The sequence below is a fragment of the Semicossyphus pulcher genome, unplaced genomic scaffold (genome assembly GCF_022749685.1).
Source record: "Semicossyphus pulcher isolate SPU_LCO1_2020_fin unplaced genomic scaffold, fSemPul1.0.p SCAF_15, whole genome shotgun sequence".
In the NCBI taxonomy this organism is placed as follows: Eukaryota; Metazoa; Chordata; class Actinopteri; order Labriformes; family Labridae; genus Semicossyphus; species Semicossyphus pulcher.
This window is the reverse complement of record NW_027211659.1, coordinates 739,548-757,407: the sequence shown is the minus strand read 5'-3', so window position 1 is coordinate 757,407 and position 17,860 is coordinate 739,548. Positions and strand designations below refer to the sequence as shown.

The 17,860-nt window shown below is 43.5% G+C and overlaps 2 protein-coding genes across 4 annotated transcripts; one reads left to right on the top strand and one right to left on the bottom strand.

The window, feature by feature from the left end:
- Position 1: 1 nt before the first annotated feature.
- On the bottom strand, positions 2–4,451 carry dbr1 (debranching RNA lariats 1). Of its 2 annotated transcripts, none has more exons than XM_069663718.1 (9): positions 4,368–4,451; positions 3,209–3,423; positions 3,002–3,126; positions 2,838–2,918; positions 2,668–2,753; positions 2,341–2,565; positions 2,137–2,214; positions 1,904–2,049; positions 2–1,156 (listed from the first exon to the last, which is right to left on the bottom strand). In XM_069663718.1, the coding sequence occupies exons 2-9, from the start codon at positions 3,403–3,405 to the stop codon at positions 391–393; spliced, it is 1,704 nt and encodes a 567-aa protein (XP_069519819.1). In that variant the 5' UTR covers positions 3,406–3,423; positions 4,368–4,451; the 3' UTR covers positions 2–390. The 2 variants fall into 2 exon arrangements, with proteins under 2 accessions (XP_069519819.1, XP_069519818.1); XM_069663717.1 differs by lacking the exon at positions 4,368–4,451 and adding an exon at positions 3,965–4,090.
- Positions 4,390–16,521, top strand: armc8 (armadillo repeat containing 8). 2 transcript variants are annotated; one of them, XM_069663716.1, is made up of 22 exons: positions 4,390–4,467; positions 6,206–6,282; positions 7,420–7,491; positions 7,979–8,121; positions 8,228–8,325; positions 8,740–8,832; positions 8,943–9,023; positions 9,132–9,207; positions 9,295–9,385; positions 9,468–9,528; positions 9,614–9,814; positions 11,234–11,329; positions 11,416–11,498; positions 11,626–11,707; positions 12,192–12,278; positions 12,371–12,463; positions 12,595–12,744; positions 13,185–13,280; positions 13,511–13,606; positions 13,864–13,936; positions 14,725–14,818; positions 14,903–16,521. In XM_069663716.1, exons 3-22 carry the CDS (start codon positions 7,424–7,426, stop codon positions 14,934–14,936), a joined length of 1,896 nt encoding a protein of 631 aa, XP_069519817.1. In that variant the 5' UTR covers positions 4,390–4,467; positions 6,206–6,282; positions 7,420–7,423; the 3' UTR covers positions 14,937–16,521. The 2 variants fall into 2 exon arrangements, with proteins under 2 accessions (XP_069519817.1, XP_069519816.1); XM_069663715.1 differs by having other exon boundaries at positions 4,407–4,663.
- Positions 16,522–17,860: the final 1,339 nt, after the last annotated feature.

The window sequence follows — 17,860 nt, the reverse complement described above, 5'->3', positions numbered from 1 at the left end:
GTGCAGAGTGCTGATTGCTTTTCTTTATTAAGAGTTGGCCAGGAGGCTGTACAGTTTGTCGTTATCATTCATGGTTTAAAAAAAGGATTTACAGCTGTTAATCTCTGCAATTGTCTTGTTACATGTAAAAAAAATAACAAAACTCAAAACATCTCATTCCTAAAATCTCCTTGTTTGATTAAAACTTATAAAAATCATATTTATCAGATAGTTTTAATAGAAACTGAATCGTTGCTTTCAGGGCAAAGTAATAAAGCCATACCCTCATTTTTGTATAAAAGGCGACAGTAAATACATAAATTAAGTTTAGCAAATCAATTTAAAGTAATGGAGAACCTAACCTCTGTGACAAAAATGACTCCACACCTTCTTCCTCGATCACCCTGCCCTCTAATCCTCACCCTCCTCATCCTCCACTGTCGTATAGATGACCTGGTTCCTGCGTTTGATTCTGGGAGTCGTCTCTCTGCTGACGGGATCCCCGCTCTCATCGCTGGTACGTTTTAGGATACGTACAGCTGCAGCGTCCTCTTCCTCATCCTCACATTGTCCCTCCCTTTCTGCTGCAGGGTGAGAACGGAGGACCTCTGGGGTGGAGTGGGAGGGAGGGGGGAGGTTCAGGAGGTCAGGCAGTGTAGGGGAGAAATCAGATTTGGGTTTGGGCAGAACCAAACGGCTGGGGGTGTGGAAGTCACCTGCAGGTACGTCAGAGAGCTTGTCTCCCTTTACTGCTGCTTTTGAGCTGTCCTTAGCCTCCTCCGCTCCCTCCTCTTCCTCCCACTCCTCCTCTATCGTGATCTCATCAGGGTTAACTGAGCTCGACAGTCCTGAAGTGTCGGTTGGGTACTCGCTGGGCTCGTCGGCGCTCCCTACACTCTGTCCATCTTCATCATCATCCTCCCCTCCTGTGCTGCCCTGAACTCTCCTGGTGTCATCGCCTCCCTGTCCGGCCTGGGCGTAGATGTCGGTGAGACCTAGCGTGGCACAGAGCTCGGTGGTCTGGGGGTTGGTGCTGCAGCTGGGGGCGGCGTGGGGCTGGGGCTTGTTGGGATCATAAGCTGGCACGGTCCGGCTGAAGTTGTCTGGGATGGCGAGTTCACCACTGAAATCCTCCACTACCTGCATCATGGCTGCCTCTGAAGCTCTGAAGTCCCACCTGGTGGTTACAGACAACCCATGTTACAGAGGAAACATGATACACTAACTGGTTGTCAACACTGGAGGTCAGTAAAGAGAATTTATTGGCTTCTTGGAATTTATCTGAGAAATATAAAAAATATATCCTGACATCTCAAAGACATTATTTTAAGAAAACCTTTAATAAAGTTACAATTTATTCTGTGTATGAAGTCGGCTTTATGTCCAAGCAGCTACATTTGTTCGGCTCATTTATAAAAACAGGTGTAACTGGAAATATGACGTGCAAGCACGTGCAAAGATTGGCTCAGTGAGGCTTCAGATGCAGGAACATATTTTGTATAATGTTAGGCATGTTGTGGGATTATTCTGAACATTTTTCAGGATAGGTTTCATTGCATAAAAGAATGCAATGAAACCTTGTTTGGCAGCAAACCCCTACAGCAACTTTACAAAAACTGCTACATAAAAAATATATCTACAGCTATGTGCATATAAAAATAAAGTAGTGCTAGATTTAAATAAACAGATAAATTAACAGGAGAGAATTATTAGCTGAAATGTAGCAGTCCAGCCTAGCGTCCCAAGTGAATGAATAGACTAACAATTATTGCACAAAAGAAGTGTTAGCAGCAGCAAATCAATACTGCACTTAAACCAACAAAAACTTTTCTGGAACATTTGATTAATTTTAAACCATTACAATTTTTCCAATTTCATGCCCATGGGAGTCCTGCTGTAATTGTATGTCTGAACATGTGAGTACCGTTCGTGCAGGCCGTTGTTCTCTGGGGGGTTCCAGGGGTGCGGGGTGATCCTTTGTAGACTGTTGGTGCCCTTCAGAATAGAAAGCCACTCTGGATCGTACTCAAGACCCTCAGAAGACCCCGGTCTCTCTGGAACATCCACAATCTACAACAAAAGTGTATACATCATTATTTGGAACATCACTCCTACACATTACACCAGACTGTGTCTAACAACAAAACTTTTACACACCTGTAGGAATTCCCTATAGGGGAGACATTTATCCAGGGACAGGAATTTGGTCACACGGGGGGCAGAATTGCCTTTGGGCTGGAGGCAAGAGAAGTAAAGAGTTAGTTGGTAGAAAGGATCATTGAAATTGCGTAAAAGTGTATCAGAGGCTGATACTGGCTATTACATGAATACAGCTAGCTGCTGAACCCCCGTCACTCTCACCTGATGCTGCATGACAGCAGCAAATTTCACATGCAGATGTGCAGAGAACCAGTAGCTGGGCTGGAGGTGAGCAAGGAGCTCCTCAGCAGCAGGACTCCCCAGAGTGTTGGACTCCACTTCCTGTCGTAAGAACTTCTTCTTTCGCAACAATTCCCCCGTACTTCCATAGTGGTAGATTCCACGAGGCCAGTCGTGGCTCATGAAAATGTCAATGGGCATCTGGATCTTAGTGGAAATTAACATTTATGAATGAATAAACATTGTTCTGATAATGTAATTGGCAATCTTTCATGTTGTGAGAGAACAAGTTGATTCTAGAGTATTTACCTGTTTTAATTTGAACACTTCAATATTTCTGATGTGGTAAACACTTCGAAGTGTATCAGGGTTGTACGGAGGGAATTCATGGTGACCTTAAAGAGCACACATTTCTGGTAAACATATTTAAGAGCGTGTGTAACATGAACAACTTCGACAGTCAAAGAAAACACCCTCACCTCTTCTGTAGTCGCGTGATTTGAAGATTCCAGATAAGCCACCGATTCTAATCCCTCTGTAGCGAACGACACCAGCATAACCTACAAAAATATGGTCAAGTCAGGCCTGGGAATGAAAAGTCAGGTAGACAGAATAATAAAATCTACTGCCTGCATGTCCCTACCCAGATAATAAATATTGGGTGCCACCCAGCCTCCATATGGGAGCTCCTGCAGGTGGTTGGAAGCCTCATGGTTCCCTCCAATGAAGATAGTCAGGACTGGAGCCTTCTTCTCTCCTGAATAGTATCTGCAAAGAAAGTTATTTTATTGTTAAAAAGCTCACACTCATATGTTGCAGATTTTTGAACATTAAATAACAAAAAACTAACTTGTAAAAGGTCTGCATCGTTCTGTACTTGGCGGGTACCGCCATGCACTTCATGTCTCCCTCATTTCGCACAGCTTGAAAGTCTCCACAGCAGAGCAGCAGGTCCACTTTCACCCCTTCCTTCTTCTCCAGGTAGCCGATCGTCTCGTAGATCTTGTCCAGCTCCCCATGACAACATCCTTCCACTGCAATCTTCATGCTACACAAACAGGTAAACTGCGGATACCCAGAGAAAAAGATTATAGTACAGTAACAGCAATCTATGTAAATGAAAAACGTGTAAGCCGTGTGGTGCCAGTTAAATGAAAATCAGGGTAACAGAAGATAACCTAGAAGGCTGATGGGACTGACCACTTCTTATACATTAAATATTCACTAATGCACTTGGCATAGGGCACAATTACTTTTGCCTTTTTGGAACTTTTTGCTTCTGGTTACTTTGAAAACCTGCACATCAAAGTAGTCAAACCAGGTTAGTTTAATCTGACAAACGGGGCTGCTGCTAACAGTCAACCTACTATGAGAGTGCGCGATGCCTCTGCAATACTTTGTTTACTCTGTGTAGTTATATCGAATTAAAACGCACTATTAACAGCTTAAGAGGTAACACTAGCAACAAAAGAGAACACGTTTACAGTCAATAGCTAGCTATGCTACTTCACGGAGTTGTTTTAGATAGCAAACAGAGAATGAATCGTATTTCTAGCAAAAGCGTACCAGAACAATATAAGCAGACAAACGCATTAACATAACTTACGGGGATGAATGAGTATCTAAAGAGTTTGTATGTCCAGTTTTATACACCGCAAAGTTAAAAACGTCTCCTGAAAATCATGTTTTTGTATCAAGTTAGCACAGGCACAACAGAACGAATTTTCCCACCTCGCTTTTTCCCACTCTAAGCGCATGCGCAAAACGTCAACAACTTAAGCAATCGTATTTTGATCATAAGCGGCAGATTCTACCCAAAATGCATACAATAAAATTTTTATATTTACGTATTGTTGAATTAAAATCTATATTAATTCTTATCTGTTAAACAGCGTGTATTTCAAAAATAATATTTTTGTATTTTTAGAATGATTGATTTTGGTAATAGTTTTGTATCGAATCTACCTCAGTGAGACATCACCTACGTCACATTTATAAACAAAATTTACCTCATTGACAAATCCACTGCCTGTCAGACAGCTCGCTAAGTTAGCGGTGTTGTTTTTTGTTGCATATCTGTTGCTAGTGATAAAACTCGAGCCCACAGAGGTAGTAATATTATCTGTTTCTATTCTAACGCTTGCTAGGAGTTGCGTGATTTAGCTGCAGTTACTTTTAAAAAGCCGCTCACAGCTGCTCTGGGGGGCGGAGTGCCTGCAAAGTGCTGCGCCGATTGGGGCGCTCGAACGGTGGAAGAGAGATGGCGTGCTTGTTGGAGGCCCCTCTCCGCATCAGTGTGCTGTCTGTGAGTGTCACCCTCATGATTTCAAGTAGCATTGTCAAATTTACAGTATGCTTACTCCAAAAGCAAGTGGTTAATATCATTTGATCAGTCATATGAAGAAGCCAGGAGCTGTCAAACTATGAGGGGTTCATGTCCTCTGTTAGCTGCTAGCTAAGTTAAAGCCTTTGCAACATGTAGCTCTGTAGCGGTCCGCCTACGTAGCTGATGATGAGAACGTTTTTTATCCTGACCTCCTCCGGACGGGCGGGAACCTTCTGGAGATGGGAGGGAAAGAACGCGATTAATGTGTCCGCTCGCCCCGTCGGTGTATTGATGAACAAAACCAAACGACCGCAGTACCTGTCAGTGTCACTCGGAATGAGTTAGCAGCTAATTGCTAAGAGTGAGAGTGCTGTCACAACTGCTTGCTTACAAGACAGCAAAGCACGTTTGAAACATTATACTATACACAGTGGACAATAACTTGCAAAAACAAGTTTATTATTGCAAAAATCTGATATCATTAGCTTGCTAATTGTAATCGCAAACTTAGCGTTGTTAAGCTAGCAAATGGTATGTGCAGCAAGTAATGTTGGCTAACCACTAGCATACGGATAAGCTAGCGAAGCTAACCTAACTCAGTCATTGCCTACTTTTTGGGAAGTTTGCTTCTTGAGGGTAAAAGTGACAGCAGTTATAGTATTCATTTGTACGGTATTGCAGTTTATTCTAACGATTGACAACGCCTTACGTGGCTAATGTTAAATATGTGGCAAATATGTAACAAACACGAGCTTACTTGGGGTTACAAGTTAAATGCCCCAACGTTAGCCAGGTACATGAAGAAAGCATAATGTCTAAGACCCTCCAATGTATAACCATGGCCTATTTTGTATTTGGCAATCTCTTTGAACTTGAGATGCTCAGTTACTGTTTAAAGTGTATTTGTATGACGCACATTTAAGCTAAAATGTAAAGAACACACATTTGAAAAGACATGTACATGCAGGTAGAGACAGAGTGGGCTGAACACCTTCTCAGCAGCATGTAGACACCAGACGCCAATAGTTGCAGCATGCTGATTGCTTGGTGAGGTTTGTCCCCCTGGTGTCATGTGGAAAGTTCTAGTAGAAGCTGTCCATGATATAAACAAAGTTACTGGGTGTCACATGTAGACACAGGGTGCTAAACCAGCTTTTAAAGTACACTGCTATTGATTCTTCTGAATATGACAATACACTACTGTCAATGTCTGCTAGAAGTTATAAACCCTTTGCTTTAGATAGATGTCAAAAAGCACTAATTGGAAAATTCATTTAAGCACTAAGCTAACCTGGTAATTCAGACTTACTGTTCGACAACACTTATTTCTCAGCTTCTGAACATAAGTATGTGTGTGATATTGCTCCTAATATGTAATACATCTGTACACTGTGTTTGTTATGAGTGTGCCACTGCGTGAGAAAGAAACTGAGCAAACTTTCTAGCAAGGCAGCTCCAGCTGTGAAATTTATGTCAGTGAATTCTGTCACTAATCTTTCTGTTATCTTTGTCCTCATGCAGGAAGTCACTGCCACTAGTCGCCATTATGTTGACAGACTGTTTGACCCCGACCCACAGAAAGTGCTGCAGGGAGTCATGTAAGTCTATCAGCACCTAATGTATATGTTGATCTCCCTTTATTAAAGCAGGGACATATTATACAGAGTGTGAATTTATTATTCTGCAGCAGATGACAGCCTCTCCCTTCAGGACTATAATATGTAGAGCAGGTAATCCTGCTGTTACAGCAGCCAGCCCTGAAAGAATGTGGACTTTATTCAGCCACTGCATTACAGCACCGTCAGTTTACCTGACTGTTTTTTCTTTTCTTAATAAATACTGAGACAGGTTCTGTTCGGAAATGTCCGCACTCTTGCAGCTGGTGTTGCAGAATTGGCCTTTAAATACATTTGCAAGTAAAATCACTTCTTTTGAATATCCCAACTAGAATTTATTGTTCATGTTGTTGATGTTTCAGAGTTTCAGAGTGAGTCTGATCTGTGTTTACATGCTCAGGCTTTCATGTGACCGTCTATTTCAAAATGCATTTCACTCTTCAGTGTGATTTCATATCTCTCTCACTCTAACTCTCACTGCGGTGACCTGGACTCGGACTATTTCATCGTTATTTTTAACCTCGGAAGAGTCTAGCTCTGGTTACGGCGTACACCGCTCCACCTGACTGACTTGACTGCCTGCTACAGCTGTACTTTTCCACCAGCCTTACTCACCTGCCATTTGATATCATCTGGGGCACTAACAGAGCAGAGGAAATGCTGCATTGAAAACAGAATGACTGAATACAAATGAACAGGCTCATTCATGTGGCACAGCTGCTTCTCTGTCTGCCCGGTGTCTTTATAACTTTCAGTGTAGCTAATAGCCTCTGCTGTGCTCCACACTGCCGCAATCTGACGACTCTTAGCTTAACCATTATTATCAAGGGACAAGACTGAGTGAAGCATTTTGTCGCAGCAGTAACACCTGAGATTATGAGAATGCTAGATTGCTACTCAGTGGTTCATACTGTCCTCCAGTCTTGCCTAACCTCACAGCTTGTTTCCTTGTACCTACATGTTTGTTTGGAAAGTGCTAAGCTGCTACACCATTGCTTCAAAAATTTCACAAATTTAAAAGAATTAAGTTTCATATTTTGGACCGTAATCTTAGCATTTTCATGTCATATCATTGATAGCAAAATACATTTGTCCTCATCTGTGTGTATTTGACTTCAGTGACATGAAGAACGCTGTCATAGGAAACAACAAGCAGAAGGCCAATCTGATCGTCCTCGGAGCTGTGCCGAGGTACGTCTCTGAACACATTTTCACTCCCACATTTCTTATTCCGACTTCCAACATTCAAATCCTGCTAATTTTAAATGACTTTACAAATATAGCGTCTCTACAAACAGAGAAAATAAAATCCAAAAATCTTAGTGCAGAGGATTTTCTGGACGAGGATACATTTTACATAATGTTTTCTGGCTGAATGTAGAGCCATATTAATTCTCGCCAGATTATAAAGCCGAAGAAATGTAGCCGAGTGAGGCCGTGGCTGCTTATGAGCATTGCATCTTGGTACATGTAGGCCCTCAGGTCAATACTCAACAGGAAGTGGAACTTTGCCTCTCTGTCAGTATAGCAGCACAGAGGAATCTGCTGCTTCAGTTGACTACATTTATTATCAAAGCTAACTTTTCTTTCTATCATTATCGACGCTGCACCTTACAGGTGACTAAGACCGCCCTTTAATGTGAAGCTGCTTCGGTGTCTGTGTGTTCATTGGTTCCAGGTTACTGTACCTGCTCCAGCAGAGCTCGTCCAGTCTGGAGCTTCGGACGGAGTGTGCTGTGGTGCTGGGCAGCCTGGCCATGGGCACCGAGAACAACATCAAGTCCCTGGTGGACTGTCACATCATCCCTGCCCTTCTTCAAGGTTGGAGGCACATACACACACATAAAATCATGCATGCTAATACTTACTGCAGAGGGAATCTTGCAGTGACACAGACCTATACAACACCTGTGCTTTGTGCCTGCAGGTCTCCTGTGTCCGGACCTCATCTTCATTGAAGCTTGTCTTCGGTGTCTCAGAACAGTCTTCATCAGTCCGGTCACCCCTGTGCAGCTGCTCTATACTGTAGGTTGACTCATGCATGTTTTGCCTGCAGTATATACATTAACATTAGTATGATGTTGGACAGAGCTACAGATTTGTGAATTTAGTCTGATTTGATCAAGCCATCCTGTACGTGTGCAGGCTGTGAGACCATACCAATGATTCTTTTTGGGACCACGAGCCACCGTCTCACATTGTACAAACAAATGCTGCGATAATAACGCTACAGATATTGATTGATGCAGATTTAATTATACACATTACATCCAAGCGTTTGTGACTGCATTTAAAACAAACACTATCCTGCAGACCACGGGGGCTTAAAAGCTGTATTAGCATTAATATTGATGCTACCTCTAATTATATCATATAGCAGGAGAAAGGCCTTTCTAACTTCCCATCTTAAAATCTTTTTTGTGTGTGGTTGTTTTTTAGGACCCCACTGTGATTCCTCATCTAATGTCTCTACTAAGCCGCTCACAGAGAACCCAGGAGTACATCACACAGATCTTCTCCCACTGTTGTAAGGTATTTGTTGGTGTTTGTTCAAACACAGAACACAGTGGAGGCCATCACATCTGCTGTCAAACGTAGCTTCATTGTTGATGTACGTTTTGTTTTTTATTTGTTGTCTCCAGACCCCCGAGCACCAGACGGTTCTTTTCAACCACGGTGCCATCCAGAACATCGCCCCTCTGCTTATCTCACCCTCTTATAAGGTAATATTAGCGTCTATATATATGTCCAATGGGACGATACAACCTTACACACAGAACTCTGTTTCGCCTGTTTTTCATTCTGTCTTTCACACGTCGTTCCCTCTCCAGGTCCGGATGCAGGCGTTAAAGTGTTTCTCGGTCCTGGCCTATGAGAACACTCAGGTCTCCATGACACTGGTGAATGGTGAGCAAATTCTCCTCTTCTCTGTTTTCTTTTCGTCCTACGAGCTTCACTGTTTAAACCCTCGTCTGTCTGTGTTTGTGTTTTCAGTGCTGGTGGATGGCGAGCTGCTCTCTCAGGTATTTGTCAGAATGATGCAAAGGGATCAACCCATTGAAATGCAGCTAACAGCAGCCAAATGGTGAGTGACATAAAACCACAATGATGAGCAATCATATATGAATCCATTTCTCTTTAACGTGACCCGTCCTCTTCTGTTGCAGTCTAACCTACATGTGTCGAGCAGGGGCCATCAGGACAGACGACAGCTGCATAGTACTCAAGGTCAACCTCTGTTCATCCTCATTATAATCATCATACAATATCTGTAGCATCTCTTTATTGAATGACTTCCTGTGTCTTCCTTCAGACCCTGCCGTGCCTCGTGCGTATGTGCAGTAAAGAGCACTTGCTGGAGGAGCGGGTGGAGGGTGCTGAGACGCTGGCCTACCTGATGGAGCCCGACGTGGAGCTGCAGAGGATCGCCAGCACCACTGATCACCTTGTGGCCATGTTGGCCGACTACTTCAAATACCCAAGCTCTGTGTCGGCCATTACTGACATCAAGAGGGTGAGTCAGAGGGTCTCAGTGTTCCCTTTTCATGTGCCATTACTTTAGAGCGTTGAAAAGGGGCAGGTGACGTGTTTGCCTTGTTAAGCCTGTGAGCTCGATTCAAATCAGATCCAAGACACATCTGAGGTTTGATATGCAATTTACATTCATGTTTTTAGATGTGTCTCGGTCCTGATGCTCTGTGGCAGCTCAAATCGGGTTTAAAAGCGGACTTTGCGTCCCTTGCAACCTGGCAGACAATGACAGCGTTGAATCCAGAGTGAAGTAATGCAGCAAAGCAGCTGAGCTTCAAACAGTATGAAGGACAACACAGACTCTGCTCCTGAGGGACAGAGGAGTTCTGCACCTTGACTAGAGAGGGATTGTTTGAAGTGCAACATGATTTCTTATGCTTCCACGTTTCAAACTGGCAGTATACAATGTTAATAAGAATTCATCCATCCATTTTCCTCTGCTTATCTGGGGATCTGTCACGGTGGCAGCAGGCTAAGCAAGTTAGCCCAGATGTCCCTCTCCTTAGCAACATTTTCCAGCTCCTCCTGGGGACCCCGAGGCGTTCCCAGGCAGGTGGGATATATAATCCCTCCAGCGAGTCTACTCCGGGGTCTCCTCCCAATTGGATGTACCCGGAAAACCTCCACAGGGAGGCGCCCAGGAGGCATCCTGATCATATACCTGAACCACCTCAACTGACTTCCTTTCGATGTGAAGCAGTAGGGCTTTACTCTGAGCTCTCTCCGGATGTCTGAGCTCCTTACCTGATCTCTAATGGATCAAATTCAACATCTTATTATTTGTCATTAACACAAATTACAGCTGAGGCTGATATCAGAATATATCTGAGAGAAAATCGTTAGTTTTCCTGGTAATTATTATTACCATGAGGATGAAAGTCCGAGAAGGCCGCCTTGAACTTGTGAATAAAGTTCTCAAACTTAGATTTCACTCAAAATCACAAATGTCAACCTCGTGGTTGGTGCAGAGAAAAAGTCAGTGGATCATCAAAGTCTCGAAGATGAATCGTCTGGGGACCATGAGCGTTACTGCAAAGTTTAATGGCAGTCTATGTAATAATTGTAGAGTGACTTCGGTCCGGACCACATTGATAAACCGACTGACATTTAAATCCCCAGAGCCGCGCTGCGAGCATGGCAAATAAAACGCAATTAATTGTCTTAGTGAGTCATTAAAAATCCATAATTTATTAGAATGAATTATTTTTCAGACGGCACTCAGCCAGCCTAATTTAGCTGCTATCATCAGCTATGAGCAAATCGCCTGTTTGTGAAAGCAGTTACAGCTTCTGTGTTTAATGAATGCATTTCAAATATAAAACATTATTATGAAGAGGAAAGTTTCCTGTCACCTGTCGACATCGTGCACCACTTCACTTCCTGTCTCCTGTGTCACCTGCAGCTGGACCATGACCTGAAACACGCACACGAGCTGAGACAAGCTGCTTTCAAACTTTACGCCTCGCTAGGCTCCAACGACGAGGACATCCGGAAAAAGGTGACCTTTCTGTTTGTTTGCATTTATAATTACGCACACACTAGTTTGTATTCTAATCTCTCCTGTGCTTTGTTTTTCCTCTCTAGATCACAGAGACGGAGAACATGATGGACAGGATAGTCAGCGGCCTGTCAGAATCCAGCATTAAAGTCCGTTTGGCGGCTGTCAGGTGCGATGAAATCCAGGTTTTCTGTCATCACGCCCTGATGAAACGAAATACCGTTTAACATAATTTAACTGATGCAATGATAAATACCATGCAGATGTGACTGAACTTATTTTGCTTTTATGTCCAGGTGTCTTCACAGTCTATCGCGGTCGGTGCAGCAGCTGAGGACCAGCTTTCATGACCACGCCGTGTGGAAACCCCTCATGAAGGTCAGTCGAGTTTCAAAGGAAAACAGAGGCAAAAAGTTAGTTCCTAAAAACAAGAAGAAAAAGTTACCCACAGATATCTGAAAAACTAGGGCCGCTAGATGTGATACGAAGTACATTTGTCTGACAGAAATCATTTTCTCAGTATGAAGGAAAATCTGTTTAACTTCAGCATCAAATGCTTTTCCAATCATCTGATGAGAGCTCTATGTACCATAAGATTCACAGAGGAAAAAAGCATGTTGTGCTTAAATGAATTAACCCTGACTAAACGTACTTGTTCTAGAAATAAGACTGGATGCGTACAGAAAGAATGAATGACAGGGAATCACAAACTAGATAAGTTTGCCGTAAGAACTTCTTGTTAAAAATAAATATCTTATCAGATTAAAAATAATTAAATTAAGATATTAGACAGATATCATGAAGACTTCCCTCTTTGCAGTCTAAGCACATGCTAAGCTCTGTGTTGTTGTTGTTGTTGTAGCTGCTTCAGAACGCTCCAGATGAAGTCCTGGTCATGGCTTCCTCTACACTATGCAATCTCCTGCTGGAGTTCTCGCCCAGCAAAGAGGTACACAACCATCACACGCTCACTCTGAACGTAACAAAGAGGATTTATTTTTTTAACTTTAATATTGAGACCATCTTTTTCTGTGTCTGCAGCCCATCCTGGAGTCCGGGGTGATCGAGTTACTATGCAGTCTGACCCAGAGCGACAGTCCGGCTCTCAGGGTCAACGGGATCTGGGCCCTGATGGTACAAAGTGTTACACTTACAGGCTTCTTACGACCATCAGAGTCCAGAACAGATCATTGGATCTGTTCCCTCCAGGACTGAAGATGTTGAGATATAATGCAAGATCTTTTTCTTTCCATCTGTGTGCTCAGAACATGGCGTTCCAGGCAGATCAGAAGGTGAAGGTGGAGATTGTTCGGTGTTTGGGTACAGAACAGTTGTTCCGCCTGCTGTCAGACCCCGACACCAACGTGCTGATGAAGACGCTCGGTTTGCTGCGAAATCTGCTGTCAACACGCCCGGTGAGAGAGAGAACATACACACACATACAAGCATGATTAGAGACATAAAGCATCACCAACATGCAGTAAATGGTACTAATTAAGGTCAAATAGTTGCATGCTTTTTCTCCAAATCCACGTCTTTAAAAAAACTGGCATGTGCAAAGAAAAAACCTGCAGGAGAAAAGCAGCACCTTTCTGGGTCTATTTTTAGACTGTTGGTCTGCAGGTAGCTTCTTCTACGGTTTAGTACTGTGGTCAGATGTCCCATGACTGCTTTACCTGCATGTTGCAGAAAAGTAACGGTTGAAGCAGCGACCTTGAACGCTGCATGCTTTCTAACCTTCTCTTTAGATGTTAATTCCATGCCGTGGTATGTGCTGGATTTGCAGAAATCCTGCAGAAATCTTTAATCGTGCATGCACACTGATCCTCTCCCCTCTTCACTCTCACGTCGTCAGCACATCGACCAGATCATGAGCTCTCATGGGAAGCAGATCATGCAGGCAGTGACCCTCATCCTGGAGGCAGAGCACAGTATAGAGGTCAAAGAGCAGGTGAGCACCCCTCTGCTTCATGCTTACTGATGGTTTCATGCAGAATTCATCCTCGCGCTGCATTGCAGTGCAGTTTTAACATTCTGCAGGGATGATTACAGTCAGTCCTCCTGAGGTCGGTCTAAATGATGTGTCTGGTGATGCGGTGGTATTTGGAGAGCTGGGAACACATCAGAGAGTGTTTGTTTCTGACTCACAGAGTGACGTAAAATGCTTCTGTCTCCTGTCAGACTCTGTGCATCCTAGCAAACATCGCAGACGGCAACACAGCCAAGGAACTCATCATGACCAACGACGACATGCTGCAGAAAATCAAATACTACATGGTACTCCTTCAAACAATACGTCTACTGTAGCTTGTGCTGTATGCTTGTTCTCTGTTGATCTAATGCCCTCCACTCCTCACATGTTGTCTGCATATAAACTGGTCATGAGTTCTTATAGAAGCAGATGATGCAGCGTGTCATACAAACTAAAGACTTCACTGTTTTATTAGTTAGAGGTCTCATGTCGGCCATGTGAGATGTGCTTTTGTTCTGTGTTTCCTTGCTTGTAATTTTTCTGACTGTTGCTGTTCCTGCAGGGGCATTCGAATGTGAAACTGCAGCTCGCTGCCACCTTCTGCATCTCAAACCTAATCTGGAACGAGGAAGACGGTAAGGAACACACAAGTGGAAGAAGGAGAAAGTAACGGCCCGAGTTCAGAGAAAGGACAGAGGAGGAGGGGAGTGAACGAAGGTCTGGAGGCGTTTTCACATCACAGCAGAAAAACAAGGGTCCTGAGCTGCACGATCTGCTGCTGTTCAAGCAAATCTGAGGTCGCAGACATTTAAATAATGAGAGATGGAAGTTTTGCGCTGTCCGTGATCTCAAGCGTTCGGTTAAAGGTGGTCATTAAACTCAGTCCGAGCTGTCTGAAGTCTGCTTTTTCTTGTCTTCATCATTGCAGACAAAAAACACTACACACACAAGTTGTTTGTTTTCTTCTTGTAAAAATCCACCAGGAGCATGATGGGAAATAATCTCAACCTGAATCTGGGTTTAGTCTTGTGAATACTGACCCTGCACGATGCCCTGTCAGTGCAGAATATTATAGTGTGATCCCCTCTTACATCCAAACAGGTTTAAGACTCTTTAAAGTTAATTTAGTGGTTGATAGTCATTAGCTTACATGCTAAGATTGCTAGCAGTACACAGCTATGTCTCAAAGACTGTTACAAAGGTGTGATTTCACCAAACGACATGTTTTTTTGTCTTGTCTTGATTTCAGGCCTGTTCGGTACTCAAGTTGTTTTTGTCTACTTTTAGCTGCACCAGTCAAAAGTAATGCAACTACAAAGTTGAGCTCATGCGTCTGTGTTCATTTCCATAGAGCGTTAGATGTTGGCAGACATCAGTAGACGTTGAGATAAATCAGTTCTCCTCTCTGCATCGGTGTTCTCAGGTTCTCAGGAGCGTCAGGACAAGCTGAGGGAGATGGGCTTTGTGGACATCCTGCACAAACTCACCCAGGCAGCTGACCCCAACCTCAGTGACAGGTGAGCACTGACAGCAAATTAGAAGACCCAGAAAGAAGTCATTAAATCTGTCAGCAGGGTGGACTGACTGTGTCTGTCTCTCAGGGCGAAGACGGCGATGCAGCAGTACCTAGCGTGACTACAGAGGACAAAGATCGTCTACTGCCAGCCTCACTAACAATCGTCGGGAGGACGCCTGCTGTCGGTCCTTTTTGTTTCTTGTTCTGTTTAATCTCGAGGCTCGGTTTGTTGCACAAAGACACCTTTTTTTTTTTTTCCTTTGGACCTGTGGCTGGCCTCCCCTCACCTCCCACCCACCTCCAACTACCACCACCTCGACTGTCTAGCTCACTCCCAACCTCCATCTTGGAGACTCTGAGATTGTGGTTGTTGGGAAATCAACGGTTAGGAGGTTCTTTTGTTTTTCTTTCAACAATGAAGTGAATTTTTTCCTTTTGGGACTTTGTGATTTGCAATCTTTTAGTTTTTTTCTTTGTTTTTGGAGTGCTGCAGCCTGAGGACGAGCACCACCAGCTGGGTGCTTTGGACTCCCGATGGAGGAGACTCTGGTCTCAGAGAAGCGGACTACGAGGTTTGACACACGAGCAGGGCTGTTGGACAGTTCCCACTTTTATTTTTTTAATTCTTAATTAATATTACTATTAATATTTCCTTAAGGCATCGCAAGCAAGGACACATTTGGAGAAAAAAACACAGACTGCCTATTTTGAAATTTTGGGTGTTTTCTTTTTTTGTGGATACATACCTCGTAAATATATAAATATATATAAATATAAACATAAATATATATTTTTGGATTCTTATTTTCCCCCCTGACCCTCTGTTTGTTTCGTTCATCTCTCTGAACCATGTCTCTCTGCACAGCGGGGGGAATCCACTGCGGTCTGGCTCATGGTCTGTAGAGGTGAATTAGGATAAGAAATGTAATCCCCCCGTTTGTTTCTTTCCTCACCGTTGTGGTTCTGCGTGCACTGGAGCCTTCACTTCTGTCCGACATCCTTATAATCCCAATGGGAAATGTAGTTCCAGAGTGCTCACTCTGACCTGCCCGGTTATTAATTAACAGGCATGAGTACACAGAACACCCGAGATAAGAGGATGCATGTGTCCTCGCACCTCAACTGAATCATGTCTGTTGCTGTTTCTGCACTCTCTGCAGCCCCTCCCTCCTCTCTCTCTCTCTCTCTCTACGTGTCTGTCAAAAGGTATAAGTGAAAGCTCCTGGGTTTCTTTCCTCGACGTGTTTGCAGAAGCGAGAGGCCAGAGAGATGCAAGGAAGTAAAAGAACAATGTGAGTGTGGCCCCTGGAGGGTGGGGGCACCGAGTGCATCCACAGCAGCAGAATCAGGCGCTTTGTTTTGTGTCATCCCTCTAATAATTTCTTTTCACATCAGGCTATTTCTAGAGTGTTGTTTCCTGACATTTCACACCTTACTGAAACTCTGATAGAATGAATGTTACCATTGAAAATATATGCAGACCTGAAGAAGGACTTCTTCTGTGTTGTGTCTTATTTCTCCTCAGAGGGTAAAGTATGGTCACGCTTTTCTTTCACCTTTTAAAGGTGAGGTGCTGGATTCGAATCATTACACTTTTTTAAAATTCAGTAGATATCTCTTCATGTACTCTTAGATGTCAGCTGAAAAGAGCTGGTGTGTGTGTGCACAGATTTTACAGTCTGTAAAGAGGAACCTTAAACCATCTTTGTTTTTCGAACATCCTCAGTATTTATTAAAAACTTCTTATTTTTTGAAAACCCAGGTGTCTCAAAAAAGGCCAGTGTTTCCATAGAGTTGCACAGGAGTCTGAGATCTTACAAAACAACACTTCTTTATTGTTGTACAGTATGTAATCCTGGTAAAGTTTTATGTAACAGCAGTCATTAATAAAACACGTCTGAAACCCGGCAGCCTCCAGCAGGGCGGGTGGCTCGTCTCGTCCAATCAGCCCGCCGCCCTCAACAGTTCAAAAGCAGGCACATTCCTCATGCAAAAAAAGCTGTGACATGCATTTGATTTTAAATCTTTTTTTTTTTTTTACCCAAGCCCTCCCCCACCTGCCCCATATTAACCCCCAAGATCAATCAGAGCTCCACAGCCATCAAAGGAGTTCTGCTCGCTGAATCTTTGTGTGTAAAGAGTCCAGGTCGTCCCGTTACAGAAAATAGAAACCAGAAATCTGACTGTCTATATTACAAGTAACGTGGTGCACAAAGCACCTCAACAAAGCCAAAAGAAGAATGTACAGAAGTCCTGAGACCTCCATAGTGATGCAGCCTGGGTATTGTAGTTCCAGGGTTAGGCTGTATACTCGTACCAGCATTGAGCTCAGTTGTTGGCAAAGGGGCTGGAGATGATGAAAAGTGTGTGCGTGTTCAAGATATGCTGTATGTGTGCTACATAAGAACGAGGAAGGTTTTACTTTCAGAATTGAAGTCACGTTTCCACCGAAAATAACCACAACTTTGAGTCCCAGGAACCTTTCGGTGAACGTACAGGTTCCCTCAGCCTGTTGTGTTTGCACCTCGGTCTGTAAACCTGCAAAGAACGTTTAACAAGCGACACCTGTTTTTAGCATAGAATAAATATAAGACGTTGATGTAGCCACGAGACACCACCCATTGGATATTTTACTACCATTTAAAAGCTTCAGTTTTCACAATGTTGTCGTCGCCATCTTGTTTTTCTGGAGTCAGAAGTGACCACATTTTGACGAGAGGGTGGAGCAGGAAAGGAGCAAGGGGTTAGTAAACGTTACGTAATCAAAGCTACATAAAGCTCAAGCCTAATGCATGTGTCTGATAAGTAAACAAATAAAATATTTGACTGTGAGTGTAAAAACAGCGTGTTGGACGGTCTGTTCGTCCAATAAAGCGCACACAGATTATCTGTCTGATATTTACATGAACAAATCTCCAACAGGCTCCAACAGCACAAACACGGCCCAGAGGTTACGTTCAGTGACTGAGTTAGCTGAGGGGACACCTAGCAGACAGCTAGCAGCTCCCAGCTGTCACTCAAAGAGGCCACGCCCCTAATGCTG

Bases quoted from the DNA above. Each gene is read 5' to 3' on its own strand.
- armc8 (XM_069663715.1), top strand. From the start codon at position 4,619: ATGGCGTGCTTGTTGGAGGCCCCTCTCCGCATCAGTGTGCTGTCT. The intron at 9,208-9,294 runs GTGAGCAAATTC...TTGTGTTTTCAG, and splicing joins CTCCATGACACTGGTGAATG to TGCTGGTGGATGGCGAGCTG. The intron at 9,529-9,613 runs GTCAACCTCTGT...GTCTTCCTTCAG, and splicing joins ACAGCTGCATAGTACTCAAG to ACCCTGCCGTGCCTCGTGCG.
- dbr1 (XM_069663718.1), bottom strand. From the start codon at position 3,405: ATGAAGATTGCAGTGGAAGGATGTTGTCATGGGGAGCTGGACAAGATC. The intron at 2,566-2,667 runs GTAAATACTCTA...ATTTCCACTAAG, and splicing joins AAGTGTTCAAATTAAAACAG to ATCCAGATGCCCATTGACAT. The intron at 2,215-2,340 runs GTGAGAGTGACG...TCTTGCCTCCAG, and splicing joins CTGCTGTCATGCAGCATCAG to CCCAAAGGCAATTCTGCCCC.